Genomic DNA, 24,014 nt, shown 5'->3' on the forward strand with positions numbered 1-24,014 from the left:
ACAAATGCCTCTGAAATGGATACAATAGTTGGTGAGGAACCGGAACAGCTCTCTCTTGTGTCAATTGTAGTTGTTGGTAAAGTAAATGTCGTTGAATGTCTAACAAAGAACACAGCACCCACAACAACAACAACAACAACATCTGCACAACAATTATTTGCTCTACACAAGCGCATGTGGCACACACACTCACAGATACAACTACACTCGCACACACATAATCGTACTCCTAGTCGTATACGTTATAAATGTATCTTTGCTTCGACCCCCATAAGTATGCTATGTTTTTTAAATGTTTCGCATTTCTTGTGCTATTCACATGTCTAATCCTCATGTCTCCTGTCTATATCTTCCACCTTAACTCTCAACTCTGAACTCAACTCGTTCCTCCCGCCACAGGCATCTTTTTATCGGTGCTGATATTCCTCTCGGTTGCCGGCAACATCCTCGTCTGTCTCGCCATTTACACGGAGCGCAGCCTTCGTCGCATTGGCAATCTGTTCCTGGCCTCATTAGCGATTGCGGATCTCTTTGTGGCCTCACTGGTGATGACATTCGCGGGCGTCAACGATTTGCTCGGTAAGTACACCTATCATACTCTCTTCGCCTTTCGCTTTACGCTTTACGCTTCCTCTCCCTCTCACTCTCCCTCTTAATCGCCCTCTCGCTCTCTCTCTGTCTGCCATGGCCATTATACGAAAATTTACAATTGAAATTGTATAGCAAAAAGAGTTTGTAAAATGCCGCAGGCTGTCGCACAAACAAACGACTCGACAACGCACTAAAGAAAAACAGCAGTAAAAAGAACACAGTCGAACAAACTCAACAGTGAGTTACCCTGTACCCGTATCTTTGTAATTGTTCGATTAAAGTTCGATTCGATAAATAATAAAAAATCCCATACTAACCGTTTACGAAACCGTACCAAAATCCGGTACGTTGCCCGAGAACTCGATTTTTATGATGATTTAATCAACTCCTTATAGCATAGTTAGTATTAAACAACACCTTAAATTTGATTCCGAGAGTTTTCATTGTCTTGAAAAAACCATCGATCAAAAATTTGGGCTTGTAAAGTTGCTAGGTCAAAGATTAAACCAACTTCAAACTTCTATAACTTTATCAAAACTAAACCGATTTTCAAACAGAATGTCATTTTGATCATGGTTTAGCTTCTACGTTCATTCTGCATTCAAATTTAATTAATCTCGGGTAAAAAATTATTTTTTGTCTTTTTCTGTCGGTTCTGATATCAATGCTAAGGGTCCCCCCTTTGAAATTTTGAAAGTTGAAAATTTTAAATTTCAAGTTTTCACTTTTAATCAACTCCTTATATCATAATTAGTATAAAACAACACTTTAAACTTGATTTTGAGAGGTTTCATTTTTCTGTAAAAAATCATGTAAAATCGGACAAAAATTTTGGCTTGTAAAGTTGCTCGGTCAAAGCTTGGACCAACTTCAAACTTCCATAACTTTATCAAAACTGAACCGATTTTCAAACAGAGTGTCATTTTGATCATGGTTTAGCCTCTACGTTCATTCTGCATTCAAATTTAATTAATTTCGGGTAAAAAATTATTTTTGGTCTTTTTCTGTCGGTTCTGATATCAATGCTAAGGGTCCCCCCTTTGAAATTTTGAAAGTTGAAAATTTTAAATTTCAAGTTTTCACTTTTAATCAACTCCTTATATCATAATTAGTATAAAACAACACTTTAAATTTGATTCTGAGAAGTTTAATTTTTCTGCAAAAAATCACATGAAATCGGACAAAAATTTTGGCTTGTTAAGGTATTAGGTCAAAGGTTTGACCAACTTCTATCTTTCATAACTTTATGAAAACTAAACCGATTTCAAATGCAATATCATTTGGTAATGATTTGCGCCTTTAATTTGTTTTTTTTTTTTTAATTTGATTGTCGCATTCATTTTCACATAGCTATAATACTTCTATATTTCTTTGGAAACCGAGTACATAAAAACTGAGCTTCACAGGCTAATGGAATCAGTTTCTGCAAAAGAGGTGGAAAATGGTGAAAATCGCTTGGGATGTGAGCCCATTTCCCAAACTCCATTTTCCATTTCGAGTGACTGGCAGCGCTTAAAGCGAGGATCTTATGCGGCTTTGTACACAATGCCTTTTAAAGTGTCAGCTGCAGTGTCTGTCGCTCTGACTGAGTCTGAATCTGAGTGCCTCCGACCTCAGAGTCGCATTGAGCCCTCGTCCTTTGTTTTCGTCCTCTTCCTCATACTCGTGCTCATGTGGTAGGTGCAAGTGCAACATGGAATTTTCATTTGTTGTTGCTTTTAGCTAATTTACAGTCAACCACATGAATTCTGATGCAATTGTCACTCTGACAAGACTTTAACAATCGAATGCTGAATGTGAATTTCTGTTAATTAATGTGAGAAAATGTGAGAAAAGGCAAAGTAATGTGAGCTGAAAATTAAGGCTGATTCTTAAGTAAATAAGTGACAAATTAGGCGGGTCTCCAGATAAGAAGCAGACATGTTTCGGCTGAGAAACTTGCAGCCGACATCAGTGCGTGATAAGAGGGCAAAACATAAACACAAACACAAATACAGGATACTCATACTCACAAGTGGATTGAGAGTGGGGAGGAGAGAAAAAGAAACATACGTTACCTCAGCAACCAGACATCTGAGATACACTAGTATAAGCAGATACAGTTGGTCAAACCATTCTTTTGACAATAAATAAAATGCACATATTTTATTTATATATTTCATTTTTTTATTTTACCTCTTTTACATTTATTTTTTACTTATAGCTATACATTAAAATCTTTACTATTTTTCTTCTTTTATAATTTTTGAATTATATAATGTTTATTCTTACTTTATTTTTGTCGACTGAGCATAGCTAATAAAAAATAAATAATTATAATAATTATGGGTCCATTTTGATTATTTTTAAAACATTCAAAAATAACCTTAGGATACTTATTATTTTATTGTAGTTTATAGAACAAGTTTAAAAAAAAATAAATTTGAGATCAATGGCGTTCAACTTATTTGTAAAAATTAAAATTAAAAGTATACATTTTTGTTCTATGTAAAAATATTTATTTGACACACTGTGTGTAGATGGCACAGCTTTGGCCGAGTGCCTGTTCCAACTTGCCGTGTTTTGTGCGTGAAAATAATAAACGACTTTGCCACTTCAAGATGGAACCAGAAGCAAAGAAAAAAAGGAAGAAGCCCAAAGTCTGTACCATTGGTTGCTTCGTAAGCAGAAAAGTGTGAAAAAATAAATAAAAATGGTCTGCTTTTCTGGCAGAGTGGAGTGGGGAGCTTGGAAGACAAACAAGCAAACGATTGGCAGCTGTGAAACCTCAGGGCCAAATTCATATATACACACATACGATTACGATTACGACTACGACTACAAGTGTGTGAGTGTATTGAGAGCTGCTTCAGCTAAATTATTTTCGACAAAGTGCCAAGAACCTGTGCTCTTATGTGTACACTGATAGAAACAAAAAATTCTATGATCAAGATTTTGGACTTAGACCTTAGAATTTTGGTCTACAAATTGCAAGCATAAGAAAATAAAAAATAAAATAAAAAAGGTAGATTAAAATATATATTTTTATTTTTAAATATATACACCTTTTTCTGATTGGGATTCGAACCCGCACTTCTTCTGACAATCTAAAGTGGCGACTTAAGCTAGAGCACCACGGGACAACTTTTTTTCACATGAAAATATATCAAATAGTTAGGAACTCTGATTTTTTTCTTTAATATTTTTAGTACGAGTAAGTTGATATTTTTTTTCAGTGTGTGTACCAATGTGTGTAGATGCCAGTAAAACAACATTTGGCACGCTTCAAGGCAGGCAAATCAGCAAATAAATGCGAGTACACAAACTCCAGCATATTTATATGAAAATTGCAGCAGCAACAACTGAGAGATGAGATTGATAATGGGATGAAAAGAGAAGTTGGAAACAGCTGTGCCAACTCTCAAGATACACATACTCACTTATATGAATAAGCATGTATGCTTAAAAGCATGTCTGACTTAATATAAGTGCAATATGAATTATTTGCCGACTTGACTGCCTGACAATTCATGAGTTACTCGCGTGTGATTTCCAAAAAAAAAAAAATACAAGAAAAACAACAAACACACCAATTCATTGTTATACTTTTACTAGCCCCAAAATTTTCACAATGCTTTGTTACAATTTCTAAAAATACTCACATGTATTTGTTGTACTTAACATGCTAAATTGACTGAGAATTGACTGTTGAGTTATTTACATTGTTTGTTAAATCAGTTTTTGGGAAACATTTTATTTTGAAAGATTTGGTTTGTAAGAGGAAATACAATTTCTTTAATAAATATTATTACCTAATGGGATGTGTCCATAGGATGATTTTCTATAGTTATCCAGATCCCTGTTGTCGTACAAATATGTCCTATACTTAGTGTTAGGTATGTTCTTGCCGCCAACTCCTCGTTTTGAATAGGTTTCTTGGTTTGTCTGGCTGGTTCTTGCCTGCACTTCACTTGTCTTTAATGCACGCACCCGGACTACACTTGCTTTAAATGTGCCGGAGCTCACAAATTCACAGACTGTCCGAAGCCGAGGTCGGTGGCGGTTAAGTGCGCCAACTGCAGTGGTAACCACATTGGCGCTTTTATGGAAGAAACGCGCACTGCGCACCCTGGGCCTCGCTACAGGACCAAGGCTCGATCGCCCCATGCCGGATGATAGCACACAAGGTCCTAATGAGGCTGTAACTGCTGCACCTGGGGCTGGCGCGCTTCCTGCCACTAGTCCTCGGGAGGATTGGCTGATAGCAGTTACACAAGAGGATTTTGACCTTTAATAAAACTTATAAATATTCTGATCAATGCGTCTGTTACTATTATTTACAAGTTGTGAAATTTAGCTATTCCCTTAATCATTCCTGGTCTGCCTGGCTAATTTTGCCCGCATTTCACCCACTTCACTTCACTTGTTGTCCTTTGCTCTCTGTTTGTAGCCTGTGTCCTGTAGTTTAACGTGAATAATTTTCTATCCCTCCTACAAGATTGCTTTCTTTACATTAACATGGCCAACAACAGCCCCCCTTGCAACAATTTGAAAATCATTGTGTGGAACGCAGCCGGTCTCCTAGGTAGACTCTCTGAGCTAGAATCTTATATTCGCCAGCATGATATCGATATAGCCCTTATATCTGAGTTCCACCTTATTGATTCTGACCTCATTTAATTTGATGGTTACCATGTCTATGTCGCAAACTATCCAGGCATCCTTAGGCGTGGTGGCTCTGCAGTCATTGCTAATCGGGACATTGACCATATGGCACTTCCTCCTTTTATTACACCGGCAATTCAATGTGCCCGCATTAGCATCTCCTTATGGCTCCATTCCGTCGTTTGACATAAGCCTGCCCCAGGTCAACGTCTGGAGGTCCCGGCCAGCTCTGGCTCTGGAGATGTTCTGGGCTCCCCGGCAAAGGAAAAACGCCGCAAGATCGGACCTGGCAGCGTCCTCCTCGTCCACGGGGCTAAGGACGTTGCAGGCCTCATTGATGGGGCTGTGGAGCTGGTTGGGCCGGGCGCTTTTAAAACCCGACCCACGGCTAGTGACACGCTCCTCATTGAGGCCCCATCGGAAGCAGTTAGAAGCAAGCTGGCGGAATACTTTGTGGGGAGGAACTGTCGGGTCCGGCCCAAGCCAGAGAAGCCTGGCTTTCGCGTTACTATCAAGGGCCTCCACCGCGACCTGGCCCCTAAGTGGGTCAGTGACAAGCTCGAGGGCATGGGTTTTCTCCCAAGAACAGTGGAGCGAGCGGTGGGGGCGGTGAGCGGAGAGCCGTTGAACGTCTTCAGGGTCGAGCTGGAACCAAGAAAGGGAAACCAAGACCTACTCAAGATCACCGAGATTGGCACCTTCCCGGTGAAGGTCGAACCCCAGGCCCGGGCACGGGGCATCATCCAATGCTTTAGGTGCCAAAAATTTGGGCACAAACAGATTGAATGCTCACACCCGGAATTCACATGCTTTAAGTGTGCCGGAACACACAAGTACACAGACTGTTCGAAGCCGAGGTCGGTGGCGGGTAAGTGCGGCACCTTCCCGGTGAAACACATGTGAAACACATAATACCCTTCTTTGCCCATTTTCAATGGGCTCAGGGTGTAAAAAGACGTGCACTGCGCTCACTGGGCTTTCCTGGAAATCCTGCATTGTAAGCAGCCGTCTCCGTCTCCTTGACTCCTTCGGAAATTTTGATTTTCCGCCAGTTAAAAATACATCCTTTTTTGCTCTTCCTCTTCTTTTTCTTCTTTTAAATTTCCTTAAGAAATTGTATTCGTTTTCATGATTATGATCGCGTTGGGACTAATTTATTTTGGACTTAATACCATGGCAACGGTCCGACTCGCTGCAAAATTCTGACCATAATCATTTGACGAATATCTGCTTTATTTTAAAGACTGTTCTTCTTCTTCTTTCATTATATAATGAATTTTTCAGTTTTCCTCAAGTTCCACTTCTTACAGTTAAACTTGAATTCTATTTTCTGGCCGGATTTTTGGCCCCATAATTTGTTAAATAAATTGATTGTAAAATAAAAAAAAAAAAAATTGTTGATTACTGAATTTAGTAATTTAGAGAAATTGCACGATGTGAACTCTTTGACTTACTTTTACAAAGTGACTGGAATTTGAGAAAGCAAAGCTCTCCTGCAAAATATTGTTTGACAGCTAAGGCAAAGACTACTACGATATTAATGTAGTGTAATGTTTGTCAGAGATGGGATATTTCATTTAGCACAGCCTGCTTTGATGGTTCTAAATAGTATTGTTAATCTTAATAGAGTTGGGCAACACTGCTTAATAGAGTGGGATGACAGCAGAATCTGTCATCGATTGTGCCTCTGGTGTGAGTGTGTGTCAAAAGAGTGTCAAAGGAGGTGACTTGGCAATTGTACTTGAGAGAAAGCACTCGCAGAAACTAAATGCACTATCGATTTTTATAAAACGGCAAAGTTATTAATAACCTCAAAGTGGTATGTTTTCGACGCCGATATATTAATACCAAGTTTTTGAGCAGTCGAAAATATTTCTGTTCACTTATTTTCAAAAAGCTTTTGTGATGGACAAAATAGATTCTAGTTTTTTTTTAGAGTACATTTTTTCAGACTTTATTGATGAATTCTTATTCATTCGATATGAACTCTAAGTTTCTGTGTGCTTGATATTTATCAACCTGTTTTTTAATTTCTATAAGAAAAGTGATTCAATCAAAGTAAAAAAAAAGATTGGCACAGTTCCAATTCAGATAAGAGAAGCAATGTGATGTCCATGTCTTGGTATCAATACAATGCTATTGCCAGACTCTAAATTGAAGCATATTGTGAAACCATTTTGGCTGATATGCCACATCCTGTGCACTGAGAAGCTGTATCCTGTGACACGTCTGTCTGGTCTGTCAGGCATAAAAGCCCAAAAAAGCGTGATACATGTGAGCCATCAAATAACATGAAATCTGTTCTGGCAACACACACACACACACACACACACGCACTCACTCACTTACAGATAAACATACACTTTCAATAAGTATATGTTCTGTATGAGATCTGATATAAAATTCATCATTTTTACCACATTTATGCATGTGGAAACGAGTACTTGTATTTCCGATTCTTTGACGTGCTCAATTCAGACCCATGACCGGATATCCCTTTTCGTCCAGCCGGAACTCTCTTCACATATCCTTTTTTTGACCATAATTGCAACGCACTTACAAAATTGCCATAAAAAGGGATCGTTAAATTCTTTGCCAACGCAAATCAAATATAAATGCAAATAAATAACAGATGAACCAATTCCATATCTGAATGTCGAAGGATGATCTGTGAGGGGGAGAAGAGAGGAGAAGTGGGAGGAAGAGTGGAACGAAAGGGATGGAACATGTAAGGACACTCTAGCACAGAGGAAACGGAAATTAATTTATGAAATCATTTAAACTCAATTTGCAATATGAATAAGTAAAAACACATCAGACTGTTGCACTCAATATGACATGATCGACAATAAGATACCACATATCATAAATCAAATTGATATGGAAGGAAAAAGGGTGATTTTATTGAGAAATTGTTAAAATGTATTATAAATAAATTATCTTACTGAATTTCTAAATTGATAATCAATTATGAATTAGTTTTCATAAAATAATTTTTCAATTCAGTAACTACTAAATGTAAAGTTTTACCTCTGAGAAAAATTTGGATTTCTTTTTCAAAAATTGGAAAATAATTAATATTGGCGACTTATTCTATTCTTCCTTCACAAAATATTAAATTGCTATGATTAATTCCAATATCTTTTTTTGATATGCGTTACAAATATCATTTTGCGATTTATTTTTTATGTTTTCGGCTCGAATTTGAAATTAATTCATTAGACTTTTTATGCGTTGAGCATACTCCTCTTGTTTCCTTATTGACTAAGGAGTATTAAAATTCACGTTCGTTTTCGCAATTCACTTGCAACAACTCGCTGTTGTTTTGGCTGTTATTGCTGTTTTTGCTGTTTTTGCTGTTACTGAAATCGTTGAGAAAATTAAGAATTTTACTCTGGGTCTTTTTTGGCCGCAACATGGCAATTTCCGCAGCAACTCGTGCTTACGTGGCATCCACAAACGGGGGCAGAAACGAAGGCAGAATCAGAGACAGATAAGCAAACTTATGCAAGAGAAGTTATTAAGCAATTTGAGCAAGCAATCAGTCAATCATTTGGTCAATAAATCAATCAATCGAATCAATCTATAGTTTAACTATTACTCACATTCAATTCGTTCATTTACAGGTTATTGGATCTTTGGAGCAGAGTTTTGTGATACTTGGGTGGCCTTTGATGTCATGTGCTCGACGGCATCTATTTTAAATCTGTGTGCCATATCCATGGACCGCTACATACACATCAAGGATCCGCTCAGGTGAGTGCCATTCAACTATACAACTATTCATAATTGTGAAATAATTATGATGATGACGATGATGATGATGATGCTGTCACATGCATGAATTATACAATTTGTCAATATGTCAACACAGGGTCTCCCAGATATGAGTTTATAGAAATTAATTGTGCATCGAGTGATGGACAGAGTGGAGATTGTTGTTTTGGTTGTGGAGAGTTACCCCTTTATTGATTTTATCAGACTCCTAACGTATCCCGAAAGCAGCTCTCATTTACTGTCTGTCAGCAAGTGAGTGGAAATATTATTGATGCGACATTGAAAGCCCGATTAAATATCGATTTATTTAAAACACACTCCTTTCTCCTGCATATTACTCATCCGACCCGTTGTCATGCCCGTCACGTTTCTCATTGCTCAGTTTCATTCTTACTTTCAGCCTCTTTGTCGACTTGTTTATGGCGCCGTCTTTCATTAATCGCTGCACATAATTGTTTCATTAGCAACAGATTTATTGCGCATTAACGACTCGACTTTCTTGTTATTTACCTGCAAACAACACAGCACCTTCATCCACTTCTTCTTTATCGACTTGACTGAACTTGACTTCAATTTTATGCCACTTTCCGCGGTTTCTTAAAGTTTGCTAAGCACTTTTGCAGCATCACCAGCGTGTGGCTCACAGGGAGAGTGAATATTCTTTTTCTTAGTGAATTTTCTTCAAGATCTACACATATCAGTAGTCTCTTAATTCACCCTAATATATTTTATGGCCTCTTTTTTATATAAAAATTTCTTTACAACTGCTTATAAACTAAGAAAATATTCATGTTATTTAGTGTACTTGTATTCACTCTCAGACTCCCCATTCACCCATTGTGTACTTCAGTTTCTTCCCATTATTATCCCTCTATCATTCTATTTATTTTTCTCTCTCTCCTACTGTATGTTTTCCCCTCCTTTTCCCTCTACATAATATGTCTACACCTAAATTCATACAAATTGCAGTTGCTTCCCATTAAACAGTTTATATTAAAACGGTCAACATGCAGGTGTGCCAGCAATTTTGTGTGTGTATGTTAGTGTGTGTGTGTGTGTGTGTGTATCTGTGCATGTTTGGCAAACACAATGAGTCTACTCCCTGCTGGCCCACTGACAGTTCCATCTGTCCGTCTGAATTTGACAGAATGTCTTGTTCTACAAGTGCTGTAAGCATTTAGCCAATGTTTGCTAGGTAAAAGCCTTACTCTACCTCTCACTTGATCCAATGCTTGGTTAACTATCTCTCTCTCACTCTATCATTCTAGCAGTCACTCTATTTGTCTGTTACTTTGTCAGTTTGCCTGTTGCGAACTGATTGTCAAAGTAAGCGAATTGTATAAAGGAAGCTATCATGAAGCGGATACAACTTTATCAGCGTTTTTTTTGTTGTGACACACACCATACACACACACACACACAACAATTGTGTGTTAATTAAATTTTTCAACAATACCGCAAAAACCGCAAAAATGAGAGAAACCAACTAAATTTGGCAGTAACATCAACAAATATTACGTATACGTTAAGCGTGGCACTATGGCTCTTTTCACAAAAGTACATGGCAAAAATCAACTTTGTCAAACATTTTGATGTGGTTCGATCAAGAATTGGTTCTAGTAATTTATGAAGACAGTTTTATATTTTTTGTTAAGTATTTGTGGCGTATGGAGCTTTTCAAAGTTGGGTTAGTCTTCAAAAAATATTATGGAAAGAGAAAACATACGCGTTTTATAGGCAATCTAGCTGTACCTCTAAATATCGGTGCGAAAATTGAAATAGATATTTTGAAGACTTAAAAAAAATTCAGACAGCAAAATAAAATAGGGCATGGTATAAGAAAGGGTTAAGTTAATGGACAGAAGCGTTTAGATTCCTAAGGTACTTAAAACAAATGTATCTTACTCAAATAATTTTTATTTAATATTTAAAATTTTTTTTAAGATTTAAATTTCTTTACAAATATTTAAGAAAAACGAAATCTTGCGTTAGACAGTTAAGTGAAGCCCTACCTCATTACACGTGTACTTTTAATTTATAATCTGATTTTTTTTTAAAGTGTTTAGAATATACATTTAACATTTAACAGCGATATCTTACATTGTTTATGAGTTACAGATTTGTGTCACCTACTTTGTTTGCAATGAACCACAGTGCGTGAAAGGAGACAAAGTCAAACGAAAATTTATGACATGTCAGCGACAACAACTGTCCAACTGCGTGAGTGTGTGTGTGACAGGGTGTGTGTGTGTGAGGGTGTTGTTGCTGCTGTTAAAAATGATGCTGGCCAAGTTGCTGACAACGTAAGACAAAGTCTGTAACAAAGTCAACACCACAAACGAAATTAATATGGTGGTAAGGGGATTCAAGCGGGTAGTTGAGGGGTGGGAATAGGGAATAGGGGTAAGGGGAGTGACTGCTGCCAACATATGGCAGCGAGACACTTATGACCGCGACCTTACCCCGCTGGCCGTCAATCTCGTCCAAGAACCGACAATAAATCCTTTGATGCTATTTCCAGCCATAAGCCAAAAGTAGCAAAATATTTTCTTTGCTTTCACCACACAATTCTCACTGTCTCCTCACTCTCTCTCTCTTCACTCTTCTTGTCTCCCTCTTATCTTTCTCTTTTCATCCTCTGCTGTTCAAATCCTGCACCTGCTGTCCTTTTGCAAATCTCATTCGTTTATGAAAAATGTAGCGCGACATTTGTATTAAAGTGGCATTTTAGCTTGAAATGAATCTGATTGCGAGTGTGAGTATGAGTATGAGTGCAGCCAGAGTGAGTACGTGAGTGCTTTGTGAATAAGTCTTTTTGTCTTTCAAGACTTAAAACACTTTGAAAATTTAACACTGTCGTTTTCAGGTGCTAAAATTTGGCTGACAGCTCGTTTATTCAGTTTCGGCCAAAAAGCTGACACATTGACCATTTTTAAAAAGCCATTAAAAGTTGATTTTAATAACAAAACACTTAAAGTTAAACGTTTCGAGGCAAATGAGCTCATTAAATTATAATCAGACAGTTGAGTTAATGTTGGCGATTTAAATTTAAGGTAATTGAGAAAATCATTGCCTACTCTTAGACAAATTTGCATATGACCTTGCGCGTTAATTTAAGCGCAAGTAAATTAAATTTGGCCACTGTGCAGGCCCAGACATGACTCAGGTGCATTTTAGCGAGGCATGACTGTGGCTGTGTCAGCGGCGACTACTTCAAACATGAGAGGACTGTTGCTTTTCATACCCTGTGGCCATTAAGATTGGGAAAAAGAATATATTGTGTTTGGCAGAATGTATGTAACACAAAAGTATATATATTCTTGATAAGTATCAACAGCCGAGTCTCTTTACCCATGTCCGTCTGCCTGTCCGTCTGTCTGTCCGTCTGTCCGAAAGCGTCGATCTCAGAGACTTTAGGAGGTAGTCACTTCACACATAATACGTAGATTCCTAGATACCATTCGTAGATCAAGTTTGCTTTTATTTTTGGATCGGATCTCTATATCATATATAAACAACTGGTTAAAAGTCCAGTCTTTTAGATATCTTCTTTGTTCATTTAGAGACGTGTATCTCAACAAATCTGACAGAATACGCCTTTGGGCTAATTTTATACATCCTGACCAAATTTGGATCAAATCGGTTCACAATATCAGCTGCCATTAAAATAATCCGTCGAAAATAATCTTTAAGTACAGAGTGCCTGAACACAGGGTATCCTCCGGTCGGGCATGTCCGCCGGGTGTAGGCGAGCGAAACGAGCAGGGGGCGCAAGCTCCTTGTTTTTGCTTTGATTTCCATTTTCATTTTTTTCGCCAACTTGGTCGACTTTTTTTTAAGCTATCAAGGCTGGGAACTGGGCCTGTCTAGCATTATTAGTGTTAGTCCTGGCAGCAAGTGATGTTAGGAGTTGGAGGAAGATGAGGAGGAGAGACAACTGCTCTTTATGCAAATCTGATTTATTTGCATGTCAAAGTGGAAGACGGCTGGCAAAACTGGCAGTTTTTCTAGCCGCTGCCACCAACATGTCAAAGTTCACGCGCGCTGCCAGCATCTCATTAGTATGTGTCCCCCCCTCCTTTACCCCTCTCGTTCTCACCCACCTCCTCCCTCTCTAAATCCCCCAGGAGCTGGGAAATTGTTGTATGTGTATTTTCTTTAGCGTCTTAGAATAATTGCAAGCATTTAATTTTATTGCGCTTGGCAAGATTTGTGCGCAGTCGGCAAAAATTGAAAGAAAGCCGTGGAAAATAAAAATGAAATTTTCTGTGCGAAAAGCGCGTGGAAATCTAATTAGAAACAGGCGCTGACAAAGTTAAAATGATGGTGGTATTAATACAAAAAATTGTTGTTTTTAATGCGATAAAGTTGAAGGCGGAAGTCGACAGTAGACAGTCAGGCAGACGCCGGGCCTGCCATCATTATCATCATCATTATCATTGTCATCATCATCAAGATTATTATCGCGACTGTCAGGATCAGGATGCGAACATATGAGTGCATACTTGGGCATAAAATTCACTTTAAACTGCAATAAAAAAGTGATGCAAACTTTTATGACAAACCGAGAGTCAAAGAGAGAAAGAGAAAAAAGAGAGTGAGAGTGAGAGTGAGAGAGAGAGAGAGAGAGAGAGCGAGAGAGACAGCACACTTAAGCGACAAGAGTCAACGAAAATGGGGCATACACTCAGAAAAACTTAAACAGGAAATATTCATATGAAAGTATCATATGTATTTTTGATTCTAAAAAAAATAATTTGGTATAAGAGTTATGGTTTAATTGAATACAAAAATGAGTAATATATGATAATTATTTTTAAGATCGATTCATACTTGAATAAACAACTTTATTAGGTGCACAACAATCTTTTTCTGAGTGTAGGGAAATGTTTTGTAATTGTGTTGCCTTTGGGTTCGTTTCATCGTTGTGTCATCTGCCTGCAACACTTGACAACAGCAACAAAAACAACAACAAAAACAACAACAACTTGTGTTTTTGCAACATTTGCGCGCAAGGGCAAAACGCTCATAAAAACTCATAAAACTTGTGGATGCCACAAGCCAAACAACAACAACAGCCATGTTAAATAGGCGCCAGAGTTGTGCACAACAAACAACAAACTATGCAGATGTCGCCACAAAAAGCGTCGTGTGGCATTGTGCGTGCCACACTCTAATTTCTTGAGTGCGTGTGGAAACTATACACACACACACCTATATACACACACACACAAAAAAGAGGCAACATTAAATAGGCAGACACTTACATTTTTAATTAGATATTTTGATTCATGGATTGGTGCCTGGCACATGTTGCAACAGGACACAGGACTCCCTTTCAGTGTTGCCATCTCAGACAAAATAAGCTAGATTAAAGTAAATAAAATCTTGTAAAAATAAGCTAAAAGTTAATAAAAAAATTCTAAACTTTTATGTAATTAAAAAACAACATAAATTAGCAATAAAATATATTATATTCAACATTTTTCATCTCTCCTTCTTTAGAGAATTTTATGCTTTTAAAATGAAATTTAAAAAAAAATCAATAAAAGACAACTTTAAAAATCTTTTTTAAATAATCTTAAAATTAAAATAAATTTAAATAAATTGAAATTTAAATTCGTTCTATTGACTGATTTTAAACTAAATGATAAAGATTGTATTTATTGTTTTTTGTTGTGTAAATTAATTTCTTCGATGCTCATTTGACTAAGGGTAATATTAATTATCGATTAGTTAACATTTTAATTGCAATTTCATTTGGTGTATGATTTATATGCATTTCAAAATTAGTTAGATCTAGCAATAAATAAGCTTAAGTGGCAACTCTGCTCATTAAACTTGAGACTAGGTAACAAAACTAAATAAATAAATGGGAAGCACTTTTGTTGTTGCTGTTGTTGTTGCAAATGGAAATCAATTTGCGTTGCCACATGAAATTGAAATTGAATTTGTGTTTGTGAATACAATTACCTAAACTTCCTTTTTCCTTTTGCCTTTTTCCGTTTTCATTTTAAGTTTGGTTGTTGTCGCTCTTGTCAACTGAACATTTTGGCCCACATATTGACTGAGAGTGCCAAAGTCTTTGTATTGAAATTGAATTATTCTGTTTGATTTCCTGCCCCCTCTTATTCCCCCCTCTCTCCTGTCTAACATAGCACTCTGCTAGCGGCAACATTTGCCAAAGCCAAAATGCTGCGGCATATGGCAGAGTCTCCATTCCCTTCCCCACTCCAACTCCTCAACCACGCCCCATATATACCATATATGAAATGCCTATAGCCTTAGGCTTCTGCTCTGCTCATTTCCGCTACTGTGCGTCCTCCTTTGCTCCCGTCAGTCGTCCATCAGCGAAATCGAAGTGATTGCAAAACGCAAACGAACAACCGCCGTATTTGCATACGTCATCCACGTTGCGTATACGTAATGTGGATACCAATGCGTATGCGTTTACGTAATGGGCGCTAGGGTTTATGTCTTGCTGCGGTCGGGTTTCGGTTTAGCTCGATTTGTCTGTACTCGCATTGGGGTAATTAATGACATGCAGGCATTTGGCCATTGCAACATGGATGGATGGATAGATGGATACATAGATACACCTAGTGTTGTCGCCCATCGCCAAACACTTGTCCAACACACACTCACCGCATTCTCCCCTCAAAAATGCTGTGTTAAGCCCAACTTGGTTGTGGCTGACTCCAACATGCAAAGCCGCAATCACAACATGGCCCACTTTCTCCTTTTCCCTCTCTCTCTCTCTTTCTGCCTCTCTCCCACCCATTTCTGTTGCCTACACTCGAGAAAAAACGAACTCTTTTTAGCACAGAAAATTAGAAATTCGATTTTGATTTGTCGTTTATGCCTTTTTTACAATCAATTTTTAAGTTTTCAAAATAAATAATATACCCTCTGGCAATTCGAATTTCTCAAAACGCCGTTTTATTGCACGATAAAATTGTCCCAACTATTTTATGTGAAAACTTCAGCCTCCTACGTCTTATGGTTTCAGCTGTATAAAGAGTGTTATACATATAGATATATTATTAAAATTTATATGTGGCAATAATTTATTTTGAATACTATAAAACAAGTACTTCAGCAAAAATATTTTAGAAAATTAAAAAGATTTAAAATTATACATAACAAGGTCATTTATCTAAAATGTAGCCCATATTAATTTCTAATTATATTTCAGTTTTCGTGTGTACGTAAATTTTATAGTTACCGAAACTAATTCAGTGTTATTTCTAAAAATTTAATTTAGGTAAATTTTTTCTGATTTAGGAAAATGATGCAATAATTTGAGAGATTTCTAATCACTCGGATCATGGTGATTTATCCAAAATGAGGGTAAAACAAATTTTTTGAGTGTGATTCAGTTTCTGTGTTTACATTGAGCCTGTTGCCTGTTTGTAACCGCAGGGAACATGGAACATTAGCCTTCCTTTTGCCTTGAAATGTATGTGATTCTTTCCCTGTATGTCTCTGTATCATCTCATCCCCTCTCTTATCTCTCTCTCCCTCTCTTTCTTTGCAGATATGGCCGTTGGGTGACACGACGCGTTGCTGTCATTACAATTGCCGCCATTTGGCTGCTGGCGGCCTTTGTATCCTTTGTGCCCATCTCGCTGGGCATTCATCGACCCGATCAGCCCTTGATATTCGAGGATAACGGCAAGAAGTATCCCACATGTGCTCTGGACCTGACACCTACATATGCCGTCGTCTCCAGTTGCATCAGTTTCTACTTTCCCTGCGTCGTCATGATTGGCATCTACTGTCGGTAAGTATCACGTTTCCAATTTCCCATTTTCATTTTTCAATATATCAAATGCATTTATTTACGACTAATAGCAGGGCACAACGCTGAAAAGAGAAACACTGAATTCTTTGACTAGATTCAGCAATAAAAAAACTTTTAACAATTAAAATTCCATAGACATTGAGTAGAGAGAGCCAGCAACAACTTTGGGAATGGGAAAGCAATATAATAATTGAATGCTGTAGCCGAAGTTGGAAAGTTCCTTGGCTTTAATATAAAAGTTATATTTTCATAGCTATTTCAATCAGACATTGTCCGTATATTTTAAAATATTAAAGTTTTAATGTTTTTCTCCAAGAAGTTGAAACCCCTGTGCAATTTATATAGATTAAAAATAATCGACAGGCTTTAATTGCCTGTCAGTCTCTAAGTTTTCTATATATAAAGTCGAATAAAATATACATACATGCTTATGTTTATCGATATGAACGAACGAGGTCAACCAAGGATTAAAATAAATATACTCGTATATCGACAGTTTCAATATTTTTATTGAAATGAATGAGATAAACACTGTTGAAATGCCGAAAGAATGCCGCAAGGACTTTTGTGCTGATGGCCCGCTGGCACGTGATCTTTTGGCAATGGGATAACTGTTAGCTACACTGATAAAAACAAAGACTTTAAAGTCAATATTTTGGTCTAAAAAAATGTCATTGGGCTCTAGGAACAAGTTCTTATGAATAAAATTCTAATTTTTCTAGACCACAAATATAATTATATATAAAACTGTTTGACCTGACTGACTGACTAAGCTTTGTGTAGGCCGAACCGTTGGAAGTGCGATTTTGAAATTTGAACAACACATTGCTAAGATAAATTCACTATTATATTTTCCTAACAATTTTTATTCTAATATTACAACTTTGATTTTATAGAGAAATAGTTATAATATTAGTTATTTTATCTTAAATGGTCTTATTTTAAGAACAAAATATGTAAGAAGAATGTTCTTTATTTTAAAAGTTAGTCTTTCTTAAAGTGTATTGTGCATCAGGGGGAGAAAGTGGGGTAGAAGTTGACTATCGCCTAAGTAGGCAAACAAATAAGCGCAGGCATTAGTGTCCAGCTAAGTAATCCCTCAGCAGAGCCAAAGGCAAATGGACGCATAAACCCAGAGGCGTGTGCAGGAAAAAATAGAAGAAATAAAGGGATAAACAATGCGACCAAGGATAACGTAGAATGTTAACGGCAACAGGATGCCAACAACACGAACAGCAACAAGAAGTCAGCGATGTGGTCTGCTCATCAACATTATAGCCAAAGGGCGAGTGGCGTGTTGCCACTCGTAATTCGTAACGAGATTTGCGGCCAATGGGCGAACGCAACAAATGGACACAAGCTGTTGTCCTCTCCAAAGGGATATCAGTCCTGTCTGTCCAGTCCAACCACTCTGTCCAGTTCGTCTATATCTCTGTCTGTGGCATCAACAAGCCGTCGAGTGTCCGCTTCCTCTCATTGGAATGTTCTATCAAATTTCGGTTAAATTGCTGAATAAATAGACTTTTATCGTCATAATTTGTGCACGGCCTTGTTATCCTTTTCATGTGAGGTTTAATCTGCGCACACATGGCCATATATAGTTGTATACTCAGCTTCTTAGCGCAGGCTAACAAACGAGCAAATTAGGACGTGCCCTGTCTGGCATTAAGCATACGCACTGTGTACGTCTTAACAACGGTTTCCATTGCAGCAGCTGTTCCCTTGGGCAGCTTGTTTAATTGGCATGTCAAGATGAGTAAATAATTATCATATCAGTTACAGGACAGACTTAGAAAGTAAAATAATCAGTTGACCTCACAATTGGATAAATAGAAATTTTACTCCCGAAACATTGAGTCAGATTTAAAGATAGAGTAAAAATTAATTAAAGTTAATTTCGTGTTCCGTTCGGTTCGGATACCAATGCTAAGGGTACCCCCTTTGAATTTTTTAAAAATATAAATGTAAAATCTCAAATTTCGATTTTTAATCAACTGAAAGGTTATATTTTCTTGTAAAAATAACATGTGAATCCATCAAAAGTTTTGACTTGTAAAGTTGCTTGGTCAAAGGTTGGACCAACTTCAAACTGCCATAACTTTATCAAAACTGAACCGATTTTAAAACGGAATGTGTTTTTGATCATGGTTTATCATCTTCATTCATTATGCATTCAAATTTATTGAATTTTGTAACAAAAATTATTTTCCTCTAAATCATGGCTTCAATTCTAAGGGTCCCCCCTTTGAAATTTTGAAAATTGAAAATTTTAATTCTCAAGTTTTCACTTTTAATCAACTCCTTATATCGTAATTAGTATAAAACAACACTTTAAATTCGATTTTGAGAGGTTTCATTTTTCTGTAAAAAATCATGTGAAATCGATCAAAAAATTTGGCTTGTAAAGTTGCCAGGTCAAGGGTTGAACCAACTTCAAACTTCCATAACTTTATCAAAAGTGAACCGAATTTAAAACGAAGTGTCATTTTGATCATGATTTGGCTTCCAAATTCCATCTGCATTCAAATATTATTAATTTCGTGCAAAAAGATATTTTCGGTCTGTTCCGGTCGGTCTCGATATCAATGCTAATGGTCCCCCCGTTTCTTCACTTTCATCCACTTAGACTGTACTGCTATGCTCAGAAGCACGTGAAGTCCATCAAGGCGGTGACACGGCCCGGAGAGGTGGCCGAGAAGCAGCGCTACAAAAGCATACGTCGACCGAAGAATCAGCCAAAGAAGTTCAAGGTGCGAAATCTGCATCACAGCTCTCCGTATCACGTATCGGATCACAAGGCGGCTGTCACAGTGGGCGTGATAATGGGCGTGTTTCTTATCTGCTGGGTGCCGTTCTTCTGTGTGAACATCACGGCTGCGTTCTGCAAGACTTGCATTGGGGGACAGACCTTTAAGATACTCACCTGGCTGGGATACTCGAACTCGGCATTTAATCCGATCATTTACTCGATATTCAACAAGGAGTTCCGGGATGCTTTCAAGCGAATTCTCACCATGCGGAATCCGTGGTGTTGTGCCCAGGATGTGGGAAACATTCATCCGCGGAACAGCGATCGATTCATTACGGATTATGCCGCCAAGAACGTGGTTGTGATGAATTCGGGACGCTCCAGTGCCGAGTTGGAACAGGTATCTGCAATTTGACCAAAACGCTGTTGGATCCTCTGCTCCTGCTGTTGTCCTGGCAGCGGCCTCCATGTCGATGATGATGATGATGGTGCACTGACCACCAGATACGTTCCATGAGATTCGCTTGCGGCGGCCACAACGACCATCGTGGAGACAGTGGAGGCCGCACAAATGGAAACCGAGCTAATCTAAAGTCGAGTGGGCTCGAAGCAAAAAAAAAACTTTTGGGTTCCTAAAACGCGAAAAACTGCAAAATGTGAAGCAATCCCAAATCAAACCAAAGAACACAAAGATTATTAAGATTAATCCAAAAAACCTGTAAGTATTATCAGCGCATTCTAGACAACTAAGCAATCTACTAACTAATTTGTGTATACTTAATCGTAGCTAACTAACTAGTTAATATACTAATGTCTGTACTAAACACAAAACCAATTCGTGATTAGGTCTAAGATCCCCTCACCGAAGAGCTTCTAAATAGTTAAACTGTTATTAAACTATTATATTATTTCCATATATTGCTAGTATTTATAGTTTTACTAGACTAAGCTACAATATTATAGTCTGGCTATGCGTTGTCATGACTTGGCTATAAATTACCGTTAACTAACGGTTGTTAGCCAATTGGCCAATACAGCTTACGAAATTCTTTGACTTTTTCAAACAAGGAGCAGCTGTTTTCATATTAATATTGTTATTGCAAAGCCACTGACATAATTCTCAATTTGACAACACACAAATAGTCACACACACGCACACACATTTACAAACTCCATTTTGTTTTGCAACACAAAAAAATATTGCGAAAAGGCTAGAGTCGAGTGTACACGACTTTTTTATACCCTGTGTCAGTGTTTATAAAATTGATTTTGATAGTTTTAAGCTAAGCACTCAAATTTAAATAATTATACATATACGTTCATGTATTAACTGTAATTAAATAAATTTAATTTGCATTATTTCTATCGCTGAATATAGAAAATAAGACGAAAACTAGGCACCTGATTTTCACATTAATTTAGTCAAGAAACAGCTAAAAAAAAAATTAAAAGTGCAGATATTTATTATTTTATTTTTAATGTTAGTTAGGAATAATTTATTTCAATTTTTAATTGGTTCTAAGAACCATTTTTTTTCTTCCGCCTGTTACAAACTTAAGCACAAAGTGAGTATATCCCTGACACAGGATAAAAACAGCAAATGGTGATTGGCAAACAAAGCATTAGATTTGAATTATTGATTGGAATTTATGGCTATTGAACGTTGTGTGCTGCACTCAAAAGTCGTTGCCAATTTCCAATTGCCAACTGCATTCATAAATCATTCAAATTAATAACCATTTGCCGGGTTTTAAAAGCGAGGGTCGAGTATCAGAAATGTCATACAATATACATATATCTATAGTAGGAGTATCCTTTGTTTTTGGGGGCCAGCTTGAAATGTTAATTGGGCCTCAAACTGTGATTGACAGACGTGAAATTTGAAAGAGGTCTGAAAGCCGGAAAGGTTAACCAAAGGCATTGGCCCTGATTCAGATTCTGATTCAGATTACCAAGTGATTTAATGAGCCGCACCTGAAGCGACACAAAAGCGGATTCAACACCTGCGGATTATAAAGCCAAAAGCAACTGTTCAACAGTCTGACAGTCAGACAGTTTCTCTCTGTCTCTTTGTGTGTCCCTGTCTCTCTGTCTTTTTCTCTCTATAAGGATAATGAACATGTTTCCCCCGCGGCTTTTCTTGCTTTTCTTCCTCACTTCCTCAGCACAGCTCAAGCAAAAACAAATGTAAACAGTTTGCTCTTCACGCCAGAAACAAGTACAACTCTCCCTCCCTCTTGCACTCTCCTCCATTCCCTTTCCTTCCATCGTACTCAACTTTATCTTCTAATGAAAAATTATGCTGTTAAGCTCAACATTTTGTTTTTGTTTCGGTTTTAGGTATTCATTTCCATTTAAAGGGTTTTCACATTTTCTCAACTCTTTCTTTGCTCTGTATCTCTAACAATCCGCTCAAATATTCGTAATCAAGCTTACGTTCTTTTTTATACAGGATTTTGTATTTAATTTCCTACCATTTTTTAATGTTCCTTTTTATTTTTTTGGTTTATTTGTTTGTTTTTGGAAGTTTATTAAAAGCAGCTGCTTTCGTCATTTTAATTACAATATACTCTTACTTATTCATACTTGAATTTGTACTCGAACTCGTTCTGTTGAAGATATTCAACATTTTGCTACGCCCCCGAACCGCCCCATCATGCGTATGCCTTGGTTTTGGTTTTTGCCTCATTTCCCTTTTCCTTTTTTCATCTGGCACGCAATCAATTCCACTTTTGTTTTCCCCAAGCATGTTGATCGCACGTGCCAACTTTTCCGGACTGGGGAAAAGTCGGATAAGTCATTGAAAGGCTTGAATCGCATTGCCTGCGGTGCTCCACACGCACCAGGAGTCCTGAAGGGGGTCTAAAGGAGGTCTTGAAAGGGGTCCTGAGGGTGGTAAGGAGTAAGAGTCCATGTCGATGTCAAAGTCGTTGGCATTGTCATTGACTTTGGTATTTGCAGTCCGCCCAAATGGCAAATGCCATGATAAATATGCCAAGAAAACGCCACGCGCCTACAAAATGTACTCTTTCTATATATAGAAATGCGCATTGCTGACTGTTTGACTGTCTGTCTGAATGTCTGTCTGGTTTCTGAGTTCAATACAAGGTTGCAGTGCGAATCTAACTGATTCAAGGTCTCTCTGCAGCCGTAACATAGGAGTAATGGAATTCCACTTACCCTGGAAAAGAGTAATATATTGATATATTGATAATATCCCCCAACTCTTATACTTTTCAATATTTAATTTTTGTTTTATCCTTTTAATTTAAAATTGTAATTATTTTATTTTATTTTTTTAATTTAAAGCCATTTTTAATTAATTATTTAATTAAAATAAAAAAATAAATAAAATATAGATTCAAATGGCTTTTTTTTAAAACAAACAAATTTTAAATTTTTCGGACCTTTTTTCTAAGTCACAAAAGTCTGCTGTAGCATTAGTTAAAATTCCAACCAAACTATCCATTTAAAGTATTTTCTACATTCATGTTAATTTTAAAATCTGTAAATTTTGATTAATAATTAATTAAATTATTATTATTAAATTGAATAAAAGCGGCAAAGTTAACTCCCTCAAATTTAAATTTTATTAATTTGACCGCTAATTAATTATCTCAATAAGTATCTCTACATTAGTTTCAGACAAAAGTTAAGCTGCTTTTGCTTTCTTTTCAAGTTGTTTAAGATTTTTAGAACATGCCAAAATATAACTTATTATTAAAAATGTTTTGTGGGTCTGCAAGCATATTAAATCTTCGGCATGCCGTAGAAAACTTTGCTTTCTTGTTGGCCTTTTGTAATTGGCAATTGTGTCTCAGCCAGGCCAAGAGGACGGCGGCACCTTTCGGGCAAGTCATGGGATTTTAGACGCTTTTTGCCGCGTTTCGCGTTGCCAACTTCCAATCTCTACAATTTGTCTGTTTTTTTTTTCTCAGCTTTTCTTGCAATTTTCTTTAACTTTTTTCTGGCATTGCATTTTCTGTTACGGGTTTGACCTTTTGTCATTTTTAATTGAAACATTTGTCGTTAGCTGTCTGAGGAAGTCGCGCAATTTCTTATCAGCCTGCTCTCTAATTATATTAGATACGGATCCATGCTATATATTTAGTAGACTACGTGCCGTGAATGATGATGATAACTTGATTTCTTGCCTGATTGTTTGCTGAACTGATTCCGGGTCCTAAATCAGTCCTAAAACAAAAAAAAGTCCTGTCATTAGCATAATCGTTGAACATGGAATTGTTCGTGCCTTAAGAGACTCACTCAGCTGTCGACTGAGAATTGAGGAATGAGGACTGTCGGCTATTTGAAGTTCAACTTGCCTGCATTACTCATACGCGCCATTGCACGTGCTGCTTAAATAAACAGATTTCATGTAATTGCTTTCGCAATTCAATTATTTGCCATAAAGACTCAAAGAAAACGCAATGAGAGAGAAAAAAGCAG

General features: G+C 37.2%; 1 protein-coding gene across 1 annotated transcript; it reads left to right on the forward strand.

The window, feature by feature from the left end:
* Positions 1 to 19,980, forward strand: LOC117790504 (dopamine receptor 1). Its single transcript, XM_034629964.1, has 5 exons — positions 1 to 76; positions 400 to 579; positions 8,862 to 8,991; positions 16,550 to 16,795; positions 19,443 to 19,980. Exons 1-5 carry the CDS (start codon positions 16 to 18, stop codon positions 19,978 to 19,980), a joined length of 1,155 nt encoding a protein of 384 aa, XP_034485855.1. The 5' UTR covers positions 1 to 15.
* The last annotated feature ends 4,034 nt before the right edge of the window (positions 19,981 to 24,014 follow it).

Source organism: Drosophila innubila, assembly GCF_004354385.1.
Source record: "Drosophila innubila isolate TH190305 chromosome 3R unlocalized genomic scaffold, UK_Dinn_1.0 2_E_3R, whole genome shotgun sequence".
NCBI classification, from domain to species: domain Eukaryota; kingdom Metazoa; phylum Arthropoda; class Insecta; order Diptera; family Drosophilidae; genus Drosophila; species Drosophila innubila.